This window comes from Mytilus trossulus, chromosome 9 (assembly GCF_036588685.1).
Source record: "Mytilus trossulus isolate FHL-02 chromosome 9, PNRI_Mtr1.1.1.hap1, whole genome shotgun sequence".
NCBI lineage: Eukaryota > Metazoa > Mollusca > Bivalvia > Mytilida > Mytilidae > Mytilus > Mytilus trossulus.
In genome coordinates, this window is record NC_086381.1 from 36,355,423 (window position 1) to 36,374,967 (window position 19,545).

General features: G+C 31.4%; 1 protein-coding gene across 1 annotated transcript; it reads right to left on the reverse strand.

The window, feature by feature from the left end:
* Positions 1 to 308: 308 nt before the first annotated feature.
* On the reverse strand, positions 309 to 14,446 carry LOC134684587 (uncharacterized). Its single transcript, XM_063543883.1, has 5 exons — positions 14,437 to 14,446; positions 13,721 to 13,872; positions 12,879 to 13,017; positions 4,302 to 4,517; positions 309 to 394 (listed from the first exon to the last, which is right to left on the reverse strand). Exons 1-5 carry the CDS (start codon positions 14,444 to 14,446, stop codon positions 309 to 311), a joined length of 603 nt encoding a protein of 200 aa, XP_063399953.1.
* Positions 14,447 to 19,545: the final 5,099 nt, after the last annotated feature.

The following is a 19,545-nucleotide window of genomic DNA, read 5'->3' on the forward strand; positions in this document are numbered from 1 at the left end:
AATCATGGAGAACTTGGAAAATAATTAAGACGAAATTACAGTGTATGTTTTTTTTTTTTTTTTTTTTTTAATTTAAATTTTCTATACGTTTCCATGAGTGATTTTGACCTTGGCATACCAGTTATTAATCGATTTGGTGTATCAATTGTTATCTTTTAGAATCAGTTCAAACTGTGATTTAAACAAATTAGAAAAGTTTCTTTTAGATTTTTTAAAGTCATTTAGCCATTAAAGTATATGAAACATATTTAGCCTTTTTGATTACTTTGAAATATCAGGTGCCTTTATTTGAAATTATAAATCATTCTTTACCTGACAATGACTTCAACACCACCAAACACTGGCAACTGTATTCCTGTAGGGTTTTCTCCTTCAACACCTTCAAAACAAACCACTGTTTTAAACAAAAAATCTAACAGTGACATATTTGGTAATACGAATTTGACGTGGATCGGTACTTTTACACTCCGTCATTGTGTTATTGTAATACAGTAATTTTTTGTACTCTTGTATTTCGTTATTACTAATATTAATTGATCTCATGCCTTTTTATTTTCTGTGGTGACATATTTGGTCGATTTCAATGCACTACAGTATACATACATTACTTTAATACATAGTCATTATATGCTGATACTTTAGCAGTATCGTGGTATAATCACATAATCTGAACAGTACAATCATCTCCTCTGGTAGTATGGTAAAATTTAAAACACTTTATAATCCCTCAATCAACAGATTTGCAAAATCATGGTGAAGGATATGTTTACAGACCAATATTCAATTGAGAACTACATATGTATACAGACAGACATTATTGATGAATTACTTAGAATTTAGAACCAACGCTTATTTTGGAATTAATAATTATCAAAGGTGTTTAGAGATTATAAATTGAAACCATGGTTTCCTTTTATAATTAATTACAGTTGCTTTTGTATTAAAAATTTTCAAATTGCAGTTTTGATTTTAGCTGCCACTTACAGGCAAATCTTTCTAAAATTTGTATAGGGTTTTCCGTCACTGAGTGGTCTAAGTAGCTGAAATACCCTATCTCTAGCCAATAAACACCGAAGATGTTGTTTTGAATATCGCCCTGCCCAAGTTCATTATACCATAATCTTAATTGATTAGGATCGTTAGTGTTCCTATCCAAGGTCGGTTGTTCACTCCAGCTTTATTTATCAAAATAAACTAGACAACTCGAAATAATATGACAAACCCCTACTGCATACAAAGATTCCAAAGTTTTAAAGTGCAAAACATGTCGGCTGGACACAAATTTGATAAAGTTTTACTATAGTTGGCAAAGGTCTTCATTTAATCAGAATGAATGAATCTTAGTGTGTGACACATTTCTAGCTTGAAACCAAAGTAGTACATGACCAACACCTAATGGACTTTATTTAAGATTCAACGCAAATCAAAACTAGTGATTGGGTGGTTTGAAAACATCTGCTTGCCCTCACATGACATGTAAGAGTCACTCATAGTGAAGGCCAAAATGACAAACTTGATTGGTCCAAAAACAAAACTGTCCTATACGGTTATACCCTTTAACTTTATTGGGTAGGTTATAACATAATTTCTAAAAGACTCTTTTTTTAGTGACATTTTGCCCAAACTTTAATACACAAATTTCCGTTTGATTGATTAATTTCTTGATGTTTTGATGCCACTTTCAACACTAGTCCATTGCACCTTCCGGAGTGAGGATTTCAAACTGACAACTGCCGTGTTAACGGGATAGTGAAACAGTAGTTTAACTACTTCAACCATTCAGTCGATGTTGTTAAAGGGTCGAATCACATTAAGTGACTGACAAACCAGTGGGAAGTTAAGCTAGCTACAAAACCAGGTTTAATCCACCATGTTCTATTTAACAAAATGTCTGTATCAATTCATAAATATGACAGTTGTTTCCCATTAGTTTGATATGTTTGAGCTCTTGATTTTGCCATTTGCCTGGGGACTTCCTTTCAAAATTTCTTTTCACTGGTGAAGAAATTTATTCTTACTTTTTATAATAAGAATTCTTATATCTAATTTTGAACATAAATGTAAGCAGGACTTTTTTTTTATTTTTAATTTTCATATATACACTGCTAACACCAAAAGTAAATCTCATTTATATACGCAACAAATTAAATTCTCCAAATAAACAAGAAAGAAAAGAATACATATTGATGTTTTAAAAATCAAGACTGATTTTTTTTGTAACCAAAAGCAAAATGGTTTACAGATATATGAAACATATTTACTCTTTTGTATATGCATATCTGCAAGTTTATTGTTTTCTGTTTGGTATTAAAATTTAAAAAAAAACATAGATCCATTTTGTAACATCTGGTGATCAATTTTTTTGACAATCGCCAATGGCAGTCATCACTGTTTAAGAACATCCGTTTTTTTACCTATAAGTCAAATGCATTTTGATAAAATATACTTTTTCACTGTTTGGTCTTTTGGAAATTGTTTTGTGTGCTGAATTTTTAACTTCATTTTACCCCTATGTTTCATTTATAGCCATGACACACATGCTTTTAGACGAAACAGAAAAAAAACATACACTTTATTCAAGATACCCTAAGAAATATTCCGCTAAAGTTTGGTAGGAATTGGTTCAGTAGTTTCATAGTAGAAGATGTTTGAAATAGTAAACACCAGACGGACGACGACGATGGACGACGACGACCGCCAAGTGATTGCGAAATCTCACAGTTCCGTTGGAATGGTAAGCTAAAAACCAAAGATTGAACAACATATACCCCGGAAAACTACAGATGATCCGGAAAGATCTTTATCAGTTCGCCATTAACTAACGTTATAACAAATTTTTACAATTATTGCCTCGACCGAAACAACACGTCAACATCTCAACTCTACTACTGCATTAGGACGAAACAAAATATTAATGACACTATTTATAGTATGTGGTTTTACTAATTGTCAACTTACTAGAATAATCTACAGACAAATATCCATTATTTTTACATTGTCTGCAACAATATGTTCTCTTAAAGTCCTAAGAAACCTCAAATCAAAAAAAATAATGCATATGTTTTTTATAACTCAATGGATAGTTTTCATTATAAAACTTATGTACAAATACTTTTCTGAAGAAAATTCTTTAATTTATTCATATTTAGAAGAAGTTTACTTTATTTTAATTGCTTGCTTCCAGCAACCGATTCCCCCGACATATTTTCCGTATGCAAAGTGACCTCAGTGTGACCCATCTCGTAAAAATCCGGTGATCACAATACGCATGGATGTCCTTAAAATAAACTATTATCTGAATTCACATGTTAAACACGTGCTCTCTTTCCATGCTTTTTGTTTATTTTTTGTCGATTGTTGACAAACAGGTGACCATCGTTGAACTTCGGCTTCAAAAAACGAACTTTAATTACCTGCCATATTTACACAACAACACTGACCCATTGAAAAAAGAAATTGAAGATTATACGAAATTTACACGAAAAAAATGATAAATCCGTGCACAGAAGACTAAGTTTATGATGTGTGTATGCATTGGTTTAAGAATTGGAAGAACATAATTTTTCACCGGTCACTCGTTTCTTATGACTTTAAGTAAACACGAACAAAACAAATCAATTGTGGAAATGCTAGTAGATCTAAGTACTTAAGATGGCTCGAGCTCGGGCCTATTCAAAATTTCTATCAGAAGTGTCGTATGTTTTGTTATTTTATTCTTTACAGAAAGTGAATCAAATTGGTAAAAAAACAGGTGTCACGGACCATTTAAGCTCAAATTTTAATTTCAAAAAGGTATGTAAAAGAGACCATTTTTTAATGAAATGATAGGGAAAATAGAGGTGTTGGCATATTTTTATATAAATATAAAAAAAAACGTTATATGACACTTACATGTAGTCAAAAACTGTAATATGAAAAGCTAAAATATAGCTTCAAAGAATGAGCAAATAAAAAACATAGGTCACCAATAAGGATAAACCCAAATTTTGGCGGGAAAATTGTGAAAATGGATGAAATGTTCACAAATACGGATAATTCTATTAATTACACATGTTACATAACTACAATGATTTATCATGTCTAATCAATCAAAATATTAAAAACAAATATGTCGAATTTACCACAAATACTTTTGTAATTTATGCGTGAAATTATGCGCAGCTGAATAGTCCCGAGCCACCTAAAGAAAATAACTTTACTTATAAGAATGAATTTTTCAAAAATATCAACTCATAATCAAAGAGTATTTTCAAAATCAGATGTGGTATAGGCTCGTTTTTTTCAAAGTTGTTTCATCTTACCATCGAAGCTAGATCCTGATGCTAACTTGATTGTCCACTTATTGCCATTGATTCCATAGACAAATTTCATTTCTTTAGGATCTAATCGAGCAAATACACTGATAGATGATCGGAATATTGCTAGTTTAATATGCATACAACACTCCACCCCCAAGCACATTTGATCAAATGTACATACAACATTGTCTGGCATTGTAATTGACATGAATGGACAATCTGAAAAACATAAACATGTACATATATCATAGAGCATATAAATTTATTAATTAAATGATAAGAATCCTCATTTGCACAGGCACAAGTTCAGAAATTGCATTTTTAAACCAAAAAATTGGAGGCAAGATAATAATGAACATGTTTTCGACACATACGTAGGAACTTGTGTATATCAGTTCAATGATGTGTTTCACAAAGCGGCAAGTAATAAAGGTTAATTTTCAGATTTTTCAGAACAACATAGTTGTTTACACATATGATAAAAGAGGGACGAAAGATACAAAAGGGACAGTCAATAACATGAATTCTAAATAGGTTTATCATATTAATTCTTTGTAAAATCCAACAGTGTGTCATATCATCATACATTGGGTACCTAATTGTTTTCCCCTTCATTTTTGTCATCTCAAAAAGTTATAACACTCAGTAACCTCTAAAGCTGTAGTCACAAATTTTGCTACCCTCCCTACCAGGACCATTCCCGATTAAATTTGTCAAAACTCTGAATATTTTTGTTTTCAAACTTTAGTCAAACTTTTTTTAACATTTATTGACTCACAACAACAATCAGAGATTGTCAAACTTAACCTGTTACCAACCGCATCGCACATAACTTGTAATTGTCGGGATTTTGGTATCAAACTTTGGAATTTAGAAAGACATTTACATATTCAAACAAAGTAACTGTGTCAGCTTGCTGTAAAATAAGAATGTCTTTCAAAAGGTTTAATCATGGATTAAAATTCAAACATTAAAATCATGTTTTTTTAAATTTATGTTGTTGATTTCAAGAGGCAATCAATCGTTCGAGCTTCTATTGAATACGAATGGATCTTTCAAACAAAAAATATGATGTGCTTGGTCATAATGACACAGCTTGTTCCTTACGTCTGAACGATAAGCAAAACTTACGCTAAAATAACTTCTTTCACTTATGATTATCTTTGAAGGAGGAAGTAACTGGTCCATGGATAAAAAATATATGTCACATTTATCATAAAATTGAGAAAGGAAATTAAGAATGTGTCAAAGCGATAACAACCCGACCATTGAGCAGACAACAGCTAAAGGCCCCCAATTGGTCTTCAATGTAGCGAGAATTCCCGCACCCGTAGGTGTCCTGATGTTTTTCATTCATAAGCATCGGAAGACAACAGCTACGGTATCACACCATAGCATTGATATACTTAAACATTGTTACATGAAAATATGGTAATGCTGCAAATATTTTTTTCCGAAATAACATGTAAGAAAAGCTCTGAATTTCTAAAGTTTACTTGATTTCAGTGGTTGTCGTTTGTTTATGTGTTACATCTTTGTTTTTCGTTCATTTTTTTAACATACATAAGGCCGTTTCGTCTCGTTTGAATTGATTTACATTGTCTTATCGGGTCCTTTTATAGCTGACTTTGCGGTATGGGCTTTGCTCATTGTTGAAGGCCGTACGGTGACCTCTAGTTGTTAATGTTTGTGTCATTTTGGTCTTTTGTGGATAGTTGTCTCATTGACAATCATACCACATCTTCTTTTTTTATATTGATCACAATATTAAACAGACTTTTTTATTAATGTTATAAACTTGACGTAAAAAGATTAGTTTTAAATCAAGTCACTCAAGTTTCATTTATTATATTTCGAATATAAGAATGAAGATGTGGTATGGTTGCCAATGAGACAACTCTCATGAAGCGACTAAATGACACAAAAATGAAGTATAGGTCAATGTACGGCCTTCACCAACGAGAAAACCGCATAGTCAGCTATAAAATGCCCAGAATTGACAAATGTAAAACAATTCAAACGAGAAAACTAACGGCCTAAACAATGTCTCAAAAATGACGCGAAAAACGAATATGTTATACATCAACAAACGACAACCACTGAATAACAGGCTGCTGACTTGGGACAAGCACATACCAACAGCATATGGAGGGGTTAAATATGTCAGGGAGATCAAAACCTTACCCCTATCCTGAGACAGTGGTGAAACAGCACAACATAAGAACAGTCAGATCATGACCTTATGTTATGACAAGATACATGTATCGACAGGTTGTAGATCCATGTATGTGTATATAGATATAGGAAGATGTGGTGTGAGTGCCAATGAGACAACTCTGTATCCAAATAACAATTTATAATAGTAAACCATTACAGGTCAATGTACTGCCTTCAACACGGAGCCTCGGCTCACACCGAACAACAAGCTATAAAGGGCCCCAAAATTACTTGTGCAAAACCATTCAAACGTGAAACCAACCGTCTAATCTATATATATATATATAAAACGAGAAACGAGAAACGCGTATAAATTACATAAACAAACGACAACTACTGTACATCAGATTTCTGACTTAAGACAGATTCAAACATTTGCAGCGGGATTAAAGGTTTTAATGGTACCAAACGTTCTCCCTTTTTCTGAAAAATAGCATAACATCACAACCTAGAAAAACACACGATAAAATATCAATTGGCCGGCTTAACTCAATCAAGAAACGTAAATTAACACACTATGAACGAATAAATTTGATCTGCGTTATCTGAATGCAAATGCACAGTTGATAAAATATAAGGGACAGACATTTAAGACAAAAAAGCAAACAAACAAGTCCAAACAAAGCCATGGCAAGACACCACTGCGAAATATTTAACCCTTCGAAAACAATCACTGTTGAAAAAAAACGGTTTTAATAATACAGGCAAATATTGAAGTTTATACAAATGTAGTACGAATAAGTAAAAATTAGAAGATATTCTAAATAATCAAAGCTGGTATATAGACAAGATCCATATCAATATAAAATAACGCCAAAACAATTAAAAATAAAAAACCATGCATCAGACTAAAATTAACTGTATATGTATATAACAATAACATTTAATTTGTTTTTCATTCACTGATAATAAAATCAATGTTAATACCAATAAAAACCATATTCCAAAATCTAATTACAGTGATTTGTTGACAACCTTTTAGAATAAGTTTATCTAAATTATAAATAAGTTTACAAGGATCGTTTCGAAATTTCCAGGCACAGTAAACAACATGTACGTAAAACTTAGGATGTGCTATCCTTTTGAAATGAGTTGTATATTTTGTGTATTTAAGTGAATTTTTGTACTATTTTGTACAAATTGTAATTTGTACAAGCACTTTTTGTACAAATTACAATTCGTACAAAGTCAAAATACAAATTATAATTTGTACAATATTTTTGTACTAATTATAATTTGTACAAAATGATAACTTGTACACAACACATATATAATATAACAACTGTCAAACACATTGTATATGCATTGGACATCTATGTATCTACAGGTGCAACCTAAATTCAAAACCAAATCTATATTTGTATGGAATAATCTAATAAAGGTTTTAAGTAATTTGCATTCACGAAATCCGTGGCTTAAACATTTACTTGTAATTCATAGATTACATTCGTTCAAAATTAAAATCGTCATAACAGACACGGCTATAGCGAACAAGTTGTCAAACATAAATATTGTAAGATGGTGTCAATAGAACATTACCATCCAAAAAGGGTGAATGATTAAAAATAAGGAGCGAAAATTCGTCCCTTTTGTTGTAAATTTACTGTGGAGTTTCCTGTGTAAAATAGAAATATCTAAATCTAGGAAAGGACAATTATAATCGTTTAAATTTTATTTAGTTATAGTAAATTTCGGCAGTTTACTTAAAACATTCTTGATTATTTAACGAAATATATCATCAAGAAAGCCGTACCTGTTGTTGAATTAATAAAGTAAATCCAATTATGACGGGTCTTTACTGTGTTTTATCATAAATTGTGATTCATAACAGTACAAAAACAAGTCTGATATTAGTGTCCATTTGCATACCTACAACCTGCCGATAACATTTGTTGCCGAAAAGTACATAAATATTATCAAGGAGAAAATAAACAACTTCGATCATCTCATATCACTTCCAGTGTGTATATCTATCATATTTCCCTTTCTCATTAGGGAAGAAGGTTTTAAATGAGATGCTATGGAACGCCACAGCTGTCTTATGTAGAACTCTGATATTACTTTATGTTGTTCAATTATAGGTTCATGATATTTTGTTTTTTCTAAATATGGTTTTAAGATTACATTATGATGTTTTAATATAACTCAATATGGAAAAGTCATTACTTAATGATATTTCGATATTATACTATATGGTTTCGTATTGACTTGCTATAGTTTTGTCATTACTCAATATGCTTTGTCATTACTCAATGTCGTTTCACCATTATTAAATGTGGTTGTGCCTTTGGTCAATGTAGTTTTAACATTACTGGATGTGTATGTAACTTAACGTAATGTAGTTATTTCATTACATGATGTGGTTTTGTATTTAGTAATGATGATTTGTCTATTCTTTATATGTTTTAAACATTACCTAATGATGTTTCAAAATTTGACGCCTTTACACTACTTGATGTGTTTGTTTCATTATTTGGTTTGATCTTGCCATTCTTTGATGTGGTCCTGTCATTCATTGCATGGTTATCCCATTACTTGATGAGATAAAACCCCGTGACCAATTCGGAAAAACCTGTTCGTTTTTTAGATAGATTTCCATGTTGTATGTGCCTTGAATGCGTGTGGCCTTCCACCAAATTAGAGTTCAAATTAAAGTTCGGTTTACTGTTTCAGTTAAACTTTGAGTTAGTTTTCGAATTCAAGTCATCCTTAGAATTAAAGTTCTAGTAAGCATGTAATTTCGAGTTGGACTTTGAGTTTGAGTCACATTTAAAAGCAGAGTTCTAGTTACAGCTTTGAATTTGAGTCACTTCTTGAGGTAGAGTTTGAGTAAGATTCGAATTTTAAGTCTCATTTGAATAAGTTATTTCGAGTTTAAATTCGAGCTATTTTATATGTCTTTTTGAGTTCGTAATTGAATTTTCTATCGAGAAACAATGGCTTTTGAACGGGCTTCCGCAAAAAGAGCTCCGGGATATGTGTACTAAATAAACAATTTTACAGTATACAAAACGCAATATAGGAGTTAAAATAAAGTAAGATGTGGTGTGATTGCCAATTAGACAACTATCCGACCGAGTTTAAATGCAGTGGATGTACAAATCATATATAGGCAACCGCACAGCCGAATACACTCCGAAGTCAGCTACAAAAGGCCACCATGCACTATGTGAAAAAAAACAAAAAACCAAACGGTCTATTTTACAAAAAAACAAATATGACACATATGGATACAACTACAACAATTAAACTAAGTGCTCCTGACTTGGGTAGGTACATACAGAAAGTGTAGGTGGCGGAGTTTAACATGTATTTGAGCGAACATCGGACTGTAACAGTAGTGTAACAGCACAACACGAGAAACAAATGTAAACTAGACAATGTGATACCCCCTGCACTCATTTCATTTAACAGCTTATACCCCAAAAAGTACAATGTTCAATTTTTCTACCAAAAGAGGGAAAATAATAAAAAGAAAAAACCCTGACCACATGCACACCTTCGATACATGTACAAACAGCTAGCAGACTGATAAATTCCTAGAATTCAAATTGTAGGAGGAAATATTTGGAAACGCCCTACTTATGCAAGTAAATTTCCCAAAAATAACAAAGTTTAACTTTCTCCCAAAAGAACACATATTAATAAGAATTAAACCCTGACCACATGAAGCACACCTTCAGCATATGTACAAACAGATACTATAGAGAACACTTCCTGGGATTTCAACTGTTGGATGAGTTATGCGAAATATATATACCCATCATGGGAAGGAAAGACAGACGGACTGACAGAGGTCGAACACTATGCCCCAAAGTTTCAGTTGCGGTAAAGTTTCCGTGGCTTTAAAAATAACAGTTGGCTGATCAATAGATCGGTATGACTGGGTAATTTAAATCCTTTGGGGTGATCTCGGGTTCCCCAGAAAGGTAACGAGAATCTGCTCAACGTGTGGCACACATCATGTTATTCGCGAAATAAAAAACGGAGTGATTTGTTTTTATTTGGAAGTTCATATTCGAGTAAAAGATGTAGGTATTATGGTTACGATAACTGGAACATGTTCGTCGTCACATGTGAAACAGATATTCCAGAAAGTTTATTTTTCAATAAGTGCGAGGTAGATCAGAGAATTCAATTGATCAAAAGTAAAAGATTGATATTCGTATATATGTTCAAATGATCATTAACGCTAAAAAAAAAAAAATCGGAGAATTCTTATTTCATAGTATTGAGCGTCACCATGGTCACTGATGAGTCTTATGTAAACGAAACGCGCGTCTGGCGAACTAAATTATAATCCTGGTACCTTTGATAACTATTGATGCTTTTTCGCTTAGTCCGAGCCCCCTCCTCCTATTTTCCTGTGACTTACGTGTGAATTGATTTGAAGTGTCTCATTTTTAACAAAAAAAGTATTAGTCTTTTGATTTGTGTCGAGTCTACGACATCAATGTAGTGGCAGTGATCCACAACAACGCCGTCGAAAGTGGCGTCATTTCGAGACCTTTTGTACATCTTACTATGGGGTATGCGATTTGCTCATTGTTGAAAACCATAGTATTTTTTTTTTTTTAGTTTAATAAATCCGAGTTTAACTGTTTTACAGGATAAATGCATTACCTTCATGAAGTGTTTTAAAACTTGTATAGGAGTTTTTCCTCAATATCAAGAAAAAGCCTCTCACTATGCGGTATGGGATTTGCTCATTGTTAAAGGCCGTACGGTGACCTATAGTTGTTAATATCTGTGTCATTTTGGTCTTTTGTGGATAGTTGTCTCACTGGCAATCATACCACATCTTCTTTTTTATAATAACTACAGAAAAACATTTATTTTTACATTTTTTGACCGATGAATGTACAGCCGATCAACTAACGCTTTTACACTTGAAGCAGCAATATTAGGCGAGACACAGCGTTCCTTGGACTATTTAAAAAAAATTATTACAATACTGCTTCTATTAGAGAACTTTGATTCAAATAACAGTACCAAGTGGTTTGGGGATATCCCAATTATGTCCGAAATACTGTAAAATTGTTAGTATTTATTTTTTTCATTAGTGTCTGCCGTTCCCCTTTTTCATACCAAATTACTTTGAACAACCACTCGAACTATAATTTGAACGTAAACTTTAGCAATACCACTTCAAAAACATTTAAAAAAAATGGGTGTGACTCAAACTCAAAGTCCAAGTCGAAACGCAATGCTAACTAGAACTTTAATTCTAAGCATGACTTGAGTTCGAAAACTAACTCAAAGTTAAACTCAAACAGTAACCCGAACTTTTATTTGAACACTAATTAGAAGGATGGCCACATGCATCCAAGTCACACACAATATGGAAATCTATCTAAAAAAGGACATGTTTTTCCGAATTGATCACCTGGTTTTATCTCATCAAGTAATGGGATAACAACATCAAAGAATGACAAGACCACATCAACGAATGACAAGACCACATCAACGAATGACAAGACTACATCAAATAATGATACAAACACATCAAGTAGTGTAAAATCGTCAAATTTGGAAACATCATTAGGTAATGTTTAAACCATAAAAAGAATAGACAAATCATCATTACGAAATAACAAAACCACATCATGTAATGAAACAACTACATTACGTTAAGTCACATACACATCAAGTAATGTTCAAACCCCATCGACTAATGACACAACCATATTAAATAATGGTGAAACCCATATATCAAGTCAATATGAAACCATATAGTGTAATATCGAAATATCATTAAGTAATGGCTATTCCATATTGAGTTATATCAAAACATCATTACGTAATGTCAAAACCATATACAGTAAAGACAAAATATCATTAAGTAATAATAAAACAACATAAAGTAATATCAGAGTTCCACATAAGACAGCTGTGGCGTTCAATAAAATGCAGCAAATATATTTACATTCAGATTGATCAAGCAACCATTCAATCAAATAGGAAAACTTGTGTTTGATAAGATTGTATGGGAGTGTAGTGTAAAGAGTAGAAAAGTCAAAATTGTCAACAGAATAAAAAGGACTATCAAAAGCTCGTAATTAATCTAAAAATTCTAAAAAAAGATTTGTTTAACTCCATAAACAGATAATTCCATTATGTTCATACATTTCATTACAATAGTAATGATAAGTTCTTAGATATTAGTTAAGAAACCGGTTAACAGCACTGAAAGATTAGTTTTACAACGCTTATTATTGGAGGCTTACTTTCATTGTATAATTACTTTTTTCTCCAGTTATTTGGTTGCCTACTCGTCAATGATAAACCAACATCTTCTAATGATCTTTATTTGTTTCTGGATACAACACTATGACACAGGCATATAGATAATGATATACTCACGGTTTTCTAACTGTAGCAGTCTAGTGATCATATGTTCTCTAGTCCCATGAGCACTCTTTCCTCTTTCTATAAGTTCTGTTCTGAGTTGTTCATCAGTAGCTTGTTTTGGATTAAAACATTGTCTGTTGTCAATAAGTCTCTTCAAATATAAAAATCAAATAAACTGTACATGCTAAGATTGTAGTTGTATTTATTCAATAAAAATATCTTTATATAATTTTTAAAATTTAGTTCTTATGTTGCTAACCATATATGGATAAGTGGATAGACGATTACTTGCAAATATCTTTAACCATGCAATGTTATTTATGTGTTTGCCCAAAATCATGAGGAAATTATTACGGTGATGCGTTTGTTAACTGTGGTTCATATTATTGTTTCCTTTCTTGTTTCGTACTTTGTAATTATTTTGTACTAAAATTAGCACGTTGGGTTTCATAGTTGAAATGGTTTTAAATTTGGTCATTGGAGGGATTTTTAAGACTCAATACTTTGCAAAAGTTTATGGATTTGGTAAGACACACTCAATCTTCAAACTATACTAACTTGAAAGGTTGTAAGACTGTAAAACTATACATGATATACAGTAGGACTGACTAACTTAAGAACTATTCATGATATGAATTTTGCATGAAACATTCTTCCCTAAAGATATACATGGTATGAATGCAGAGTGAAATACATATCATGAAAGCAGTACGTGATAACGATGCAACAGGGCAAACATGTGCATAGTATTAATGGAGTAAAAGAAGAAGAGAGAATGAGATTTTTATAAAGTTTTTGTAGATGAAAGACACTTCCTTTAAGCATGGAAATGTAAAAAAAGACCAAAAACTTACCTTTATGGTTCCTAAAACTTTATTCATTTTCTGTTTACTTTCATACATATTAAGTTTGTCCAGAAGATTAACTATTGAGCCTATTTTAAGCCGCTTGATTGAGAACTTTTTCATAAATGCTTTAGCCTTTTTTAAAAGCATATTTAAAGGATCTGAAACAGAAATAAATTCATATAAACTGATCTAAAACATTTGAATAAAAATATGCAATTTGCTAATACTGCTAATACAACTTTCAGTAAAATGCTGCTGGTTCACACTGCTACACAAAAAGGGTATATAATACCGGTAACTACGATACTTAAATGAAGGCAACCGTAGTAAACGGCTGTTCAATAGTCATAAACCGATCCACAAAAAAAATCCTGGCTACAAACTAAAAACGAGGGAAAACATCTATGAGAGGAAAAAAACGGAATAACAGAAACACTGAACTGCAACAAAAGCAAACGACAACATATTAAAAAGCGGCCAATATAACAAATAATATATACCTGACTTAGTACTGGACTTTTTAAGAAAACAAATGTGGATTGAACCTGTATTGTGGCTTACCAAACCTCACTCTTGTATGGCAATGTTAAAAATACCGTTTGAATAGCAACATAACATGACAGGTATACAGTACAAATAAATGGAAGAACACGCACGACCACGGAAATGAATAATACAACGCAGAATAACAGGGGACAACTCCCTTGAATTTACGACAATACACCAGGTCATCGTTTCACAAAACTGTAACGATTTAACCTGTTGACCTTTTGTTTAAATAAACAAAATTACAATATCTTAAAGAAAAAAAATTAAATTGGATAAGTAACTGCAATTTTAAATTCCTAAAATAATTGTAAATGCCTTTCCTACATTTGATTAAAATGTCAAAAGTCAAAATATTTGACAATAATACTTAGAAGTGATTAAGCTAGCACTATAGGGACATCTACTTTTAATTCATGTCGAGAGACTGGTGCGTCAACAGTCGTCGTGCATGCACATACCTTAATTGGTACTTAATATTCTCAAATAAGAAAGTAATAAACGCTTATTCAATCTTGGTCATTCTAAACATAAATTACTAGCATTCAATTTCTTCAAGTGGATGGTAGGAAACATTAGAATGTAAGAAATGCTTGCCCTTCCGGAGCACCTGATTTCACTCCCGGTTTTTAGTGGAGTTCGTGTTGTTTCTTAATTATTATTTATATCTGTTGATGTAAATGTCCTTTGGTTTTATGAGTCTTTGTTTACTCCTTTGTTTTGATTGTTATTGTCTTCAGACACCCCTCCCTCATTTTTCAAAAACTTTATTTTGTCATAAATATTATTATTATAATCATTATTATAATTATAAGTATTGCATATCAATATAATATTTCCCACAGAAAGTAACCAGAAGTTAGCGTGCAATTAATTTTAATATTGCACTAGTGCAATAAATCTTCAAAATTCAGTACGTCATCAACGACAAAATCTTAGTTCAAACCAATTTTTACTTTCAAATATCATATTGTTGTACAATGAAAGGGTTATTGCATGAATATTGGAAAATATTGGCTCTCTAAGAACATATATTGCACTCACAAGCTCGTGCAATATAAAATTCGACTCGGGACAATATTATACAATTACTGTATTTTGATGAGTCAAATATGCGGTTTTATTGACTTTTGAAAAAATGATATTCACTGAGGCCGACGGCCGAAGTGAATATCAGTTTTTCAAAAGTCAATTAAACACCATATTTACCGAAACAAAGGGCAGTAATTGTTTTATTCCATATTCCTAGAGAAGAAAATGTATTCAATGAAAAACAAACACCAAATTTTGTGTTCATGAAACATTTTACCATAACGTGATGTTTATCGCGGGAATAACACTTTCTGCGATTAAACGACTTGTTTGCCTTAATCAACATTCTGGCTAACGACACTTTTGAACAACTGGGCCCTTGTATTAAGGTTTTTTATTCAAAATCCAATTCATATAGAGAAACTTACTAAAAAATACCAATATGGAATAATTCCTAATATTCATGCATACCAGCTATATTATTATTAGATAGAAAAAATACTCTCCTTGAAGAACTTGCTGAAACTTAGAATAGGGGAGTTTAAAATTGATCCAACTGGAAATCATTTTCTTTGTATCAAAATATCGTATTTATTATTATTCTATAGAGAGTGTACAGTAGATTGTTCGTCTCTTAATGCATGCATCTGTATCTCATCAAGGTAAAACATTGTATTTATCGACAGCAATATTTTTTGCATGTTTAAAATGCAGAGTTGCTCAAATCTTTTGAACACATTTCAATGCTGCCCTCACCCATTTGAAGTATAAATAAAGAAGTTGGATACTCCCTCTTTCTACTCCAAAAAATTTACAAAGCCCCCTTAATTTCCGTTAACTCACTCTTTAGTAACAAATGAAAATACTCAAATCAAAGTGAAGAAGATAATTAAATGCGCATCTGCTGCAGGAAAATTGGTACCGTTAATTTTATTTAACCAAGACAGCTCCTTATTTCCCTTTCATTATAATTGTATTAGTTAGATCAGCTCGATCTAATATTCATTTCGCTATCGCTCGTGCATGTTTTTGTTATCAAAAATGTTGTTCCTCTCAATATATTTTAACTGTATATGCTTGCCTTAATAAAAAAATGATAATTATATACAATTTTGAGACAGTCTCTAGCATCGTCGATCAATGCACTTCTATGTATTAAGAAAAACCTACCTAGTAGGAACATCAACAACTACAGATATCAACAAATAAAGGTAAAATATTGTTTTTATCTACAGCAATATATTTTGCATGTTTAAAATGCAGAGTTGCTCAAATCTTTTGAACAAATTTCGATGCCGCCCTCACCCATTTGAAGTATAAAAGAAAAAAGTTGGATACTCCCTTTTTCTACTCCCAAAATTTTACAAGGCCCCCTTAATTTCCGTTAACTTATTCTTTTGTAACAAATAACAAGTCTCTAATCAAAGTGAAGAAGATAATTAAATGCGCATCTGGTGCAGGAAATTGGTACCGTTAATTTTATTTAACCAAGGCAGCTCCTTATTTCCCTTTCATTATAATTGTATTAGTTAGATCAGCTCGATCTAATATTCATTTTGCTATCGCTCGTACATATTTTTGTTATCAAAAATGTTGTTCCTCTCAATATATTTTAACTGCATATGCTTGCCTTTATAAAAAAAAATGATAATTATATACAATTTTGAGACAGTCTCTAGCATCGTCGATCAATGCACTTCTATGTATAAAGAAAAACCTACCTAGTAGGAACACCAACAACTACATATATCAACAAATAATTCCATAAATTGCATCAAAATATCTAAATATATTACGATGATTTAAATGTTCAAAAGTATACTCCTCATGTATTAAAAAACACTTTTTATGGACTCCTCCTATTGATGTATAGCACGAGACAACATGTGGAAATATCATTGAAGAATTTATGTATGGCGTGGATGTATGAGATTATGAAACAAATATAATGATGAATTTATATTTAAGATTCTTTATTATTTACTTATTTTTATGAAGATTTGAAAAAGCTATTTACGCCCTCAGACCTTCTTGTTGACAGGTTAAATACCTGTTGGTTTTTTTTGTATCTTTTTATTCGTTAGGAGATTCCTTAAAAGTTTCCAAAAGTTATAGGTAAAATGCTGCTACCAATAATGCATCTTAATAATCAAATAACGCTAAAACCACTCAACCTGTAATGATTTATTATTAACCAGTAAAAAACAAAGTGAAGAAGAAAGGGCATTAATTTGGTTTTTTTTTAACAAAAGTATTCGCTTGGCTTCAGACCACAATTATTAATATCATTAGTTACAATGAAACGTTGGCTAAATGCAAGTTATATTTGCAAATGTTACCGTTGCAACCATGAAATAACTTTGACTGACTTAGGACCATTATTATTCTGATAAATAATGCTTCTCTCAGCACTGTCAATCTCTGCTTTTCTGTTCAGTGCGTCGGGACTATGCCAATGTTAGGAGTTTTAAATAAATGCTGTAGGCTTATTTCTATCTTACTAGTGCAAAAGTTTTACAATGGTTCACATAAGGGACAAATACCAAAATAAATTTTAAAAAATGTTATATAAAGTTACATATTTTTTTTTTATATTTTTCAACACATAGTGTGTAAAAACCTAACGACAGTTGCATACAAAAAGTTTTTTTAAAAAACAAAAACATCAAAAACAAAACAAAACATTTTAGATTTTTTTTATACTGTACAGTACTTTTATTTCAGGTATTTGGTATGTATCTGAGATTGGTAACTGAATAACAAGGAAAGCCGTGAAATAAAATACGAAAATACCCTACACTAGTGTATCAATATTTTGACAAAAGCATGAACATTTTAAAGGTTAAAGAACTTCTTGCCACGAAACAAGATAAAAAAGTTTGTCAGAATCTTTTTTTTTTTTAGAAAAATAATATTTGATAGCCCTTTCAAAATCTGTATACCTACAAAATGTACCATTGTTGTCAACGAAGAATATATATAAAATGCCTTTTTCTATCAAATTCATAATAATATATGTTTTTTTTAAATAATTTCTCAGTCTATCAAAAAAAAATCGTTTCCAATAAGAACTTATGTATCTTACTGAATTGGTTAAATGAGTAACTGAGATTTCAGTTTGATAAACAGAAAATTTCACATGTTTAATAAATCCGATGATAATTTCACTCCTCTGACGTTATACAATAATGGATTTTGTCAAGACGTCTTGAAAAAATAGTAAAAAACACGCGATTCTATCAATTGCTAGTGCATTTCCATTAAAAAGTCCATAGCCAATGCTAACAAAATAAGGGACGACATCAAAAGATTAATGTAGGATAAAAAAAACTTAAATCAAATAGTTTGCGAGGGGGGTCAAAATTGCTGCAAGTTTTGTTAATACAAAATCGATTTTACATATATCGATATAGGCAAATCAATTTTTTCCCAAATTAAGTTGAGAGAGGGGGTGGGGGTCATTGAAAAAACTATGGGAATTAAGTTTTTTATCCTTCATTGAACTTTTGATGTCTTCCCTAACTAATCCCAGAGTTAAAATATCGAAAAACATTCAACTCATTACCAAACAGCACAGATAATAATTCATAAGCTATCCGCATTTGTTAATTAATATGCTGATTGGTCACTCTTTGAATAATTTTCTTTAATTGAACTATTTGATTAGTTATTAAATCAATCGTGCCGAATGTCTAAAACATCAAATTTCCATATATTACATCATATCTATGTAAAAGCTGTCAAAATGACTCAAAAATAGCCATGTAAAAACAAAACTTACGAACCATTTATTACTTTATAGCTAACACGTTTATCTACCAACCTTTTTTGTCGGCATTCTGTGTCTTATCACCATTCTGTTTTAGCTTACTAAAAAATCCTTCTATTGCAGCTAGAAAATTAATAAACATAATGAACTGAATTAATTAGATTGACAGTTTTAGAATTTTCATATGAAAAAAATATATTTGTTTTTCATACCCTTTATGCAAATGTCTTCCATACACATGGTCTTTCCTCTCTAATAGTTTTCTGCCTCTTCATTTTAATATTTTTATTGATTTGCTTTGGTTTGGTTTGATTTGCTTGTTCACACTTTTTCTAATTAAAACTTTCTGTCTAGAAGCATATGATAATGCATGACCATAAATGTATTGTTTCGTTGTTGTTTTTAAAGAAGTGGTAGAAGCTTGGTATGTTTTTTTATATTAAATCAATAGTGCATACGCTCAAATGTATTGCTTGCTTTACTC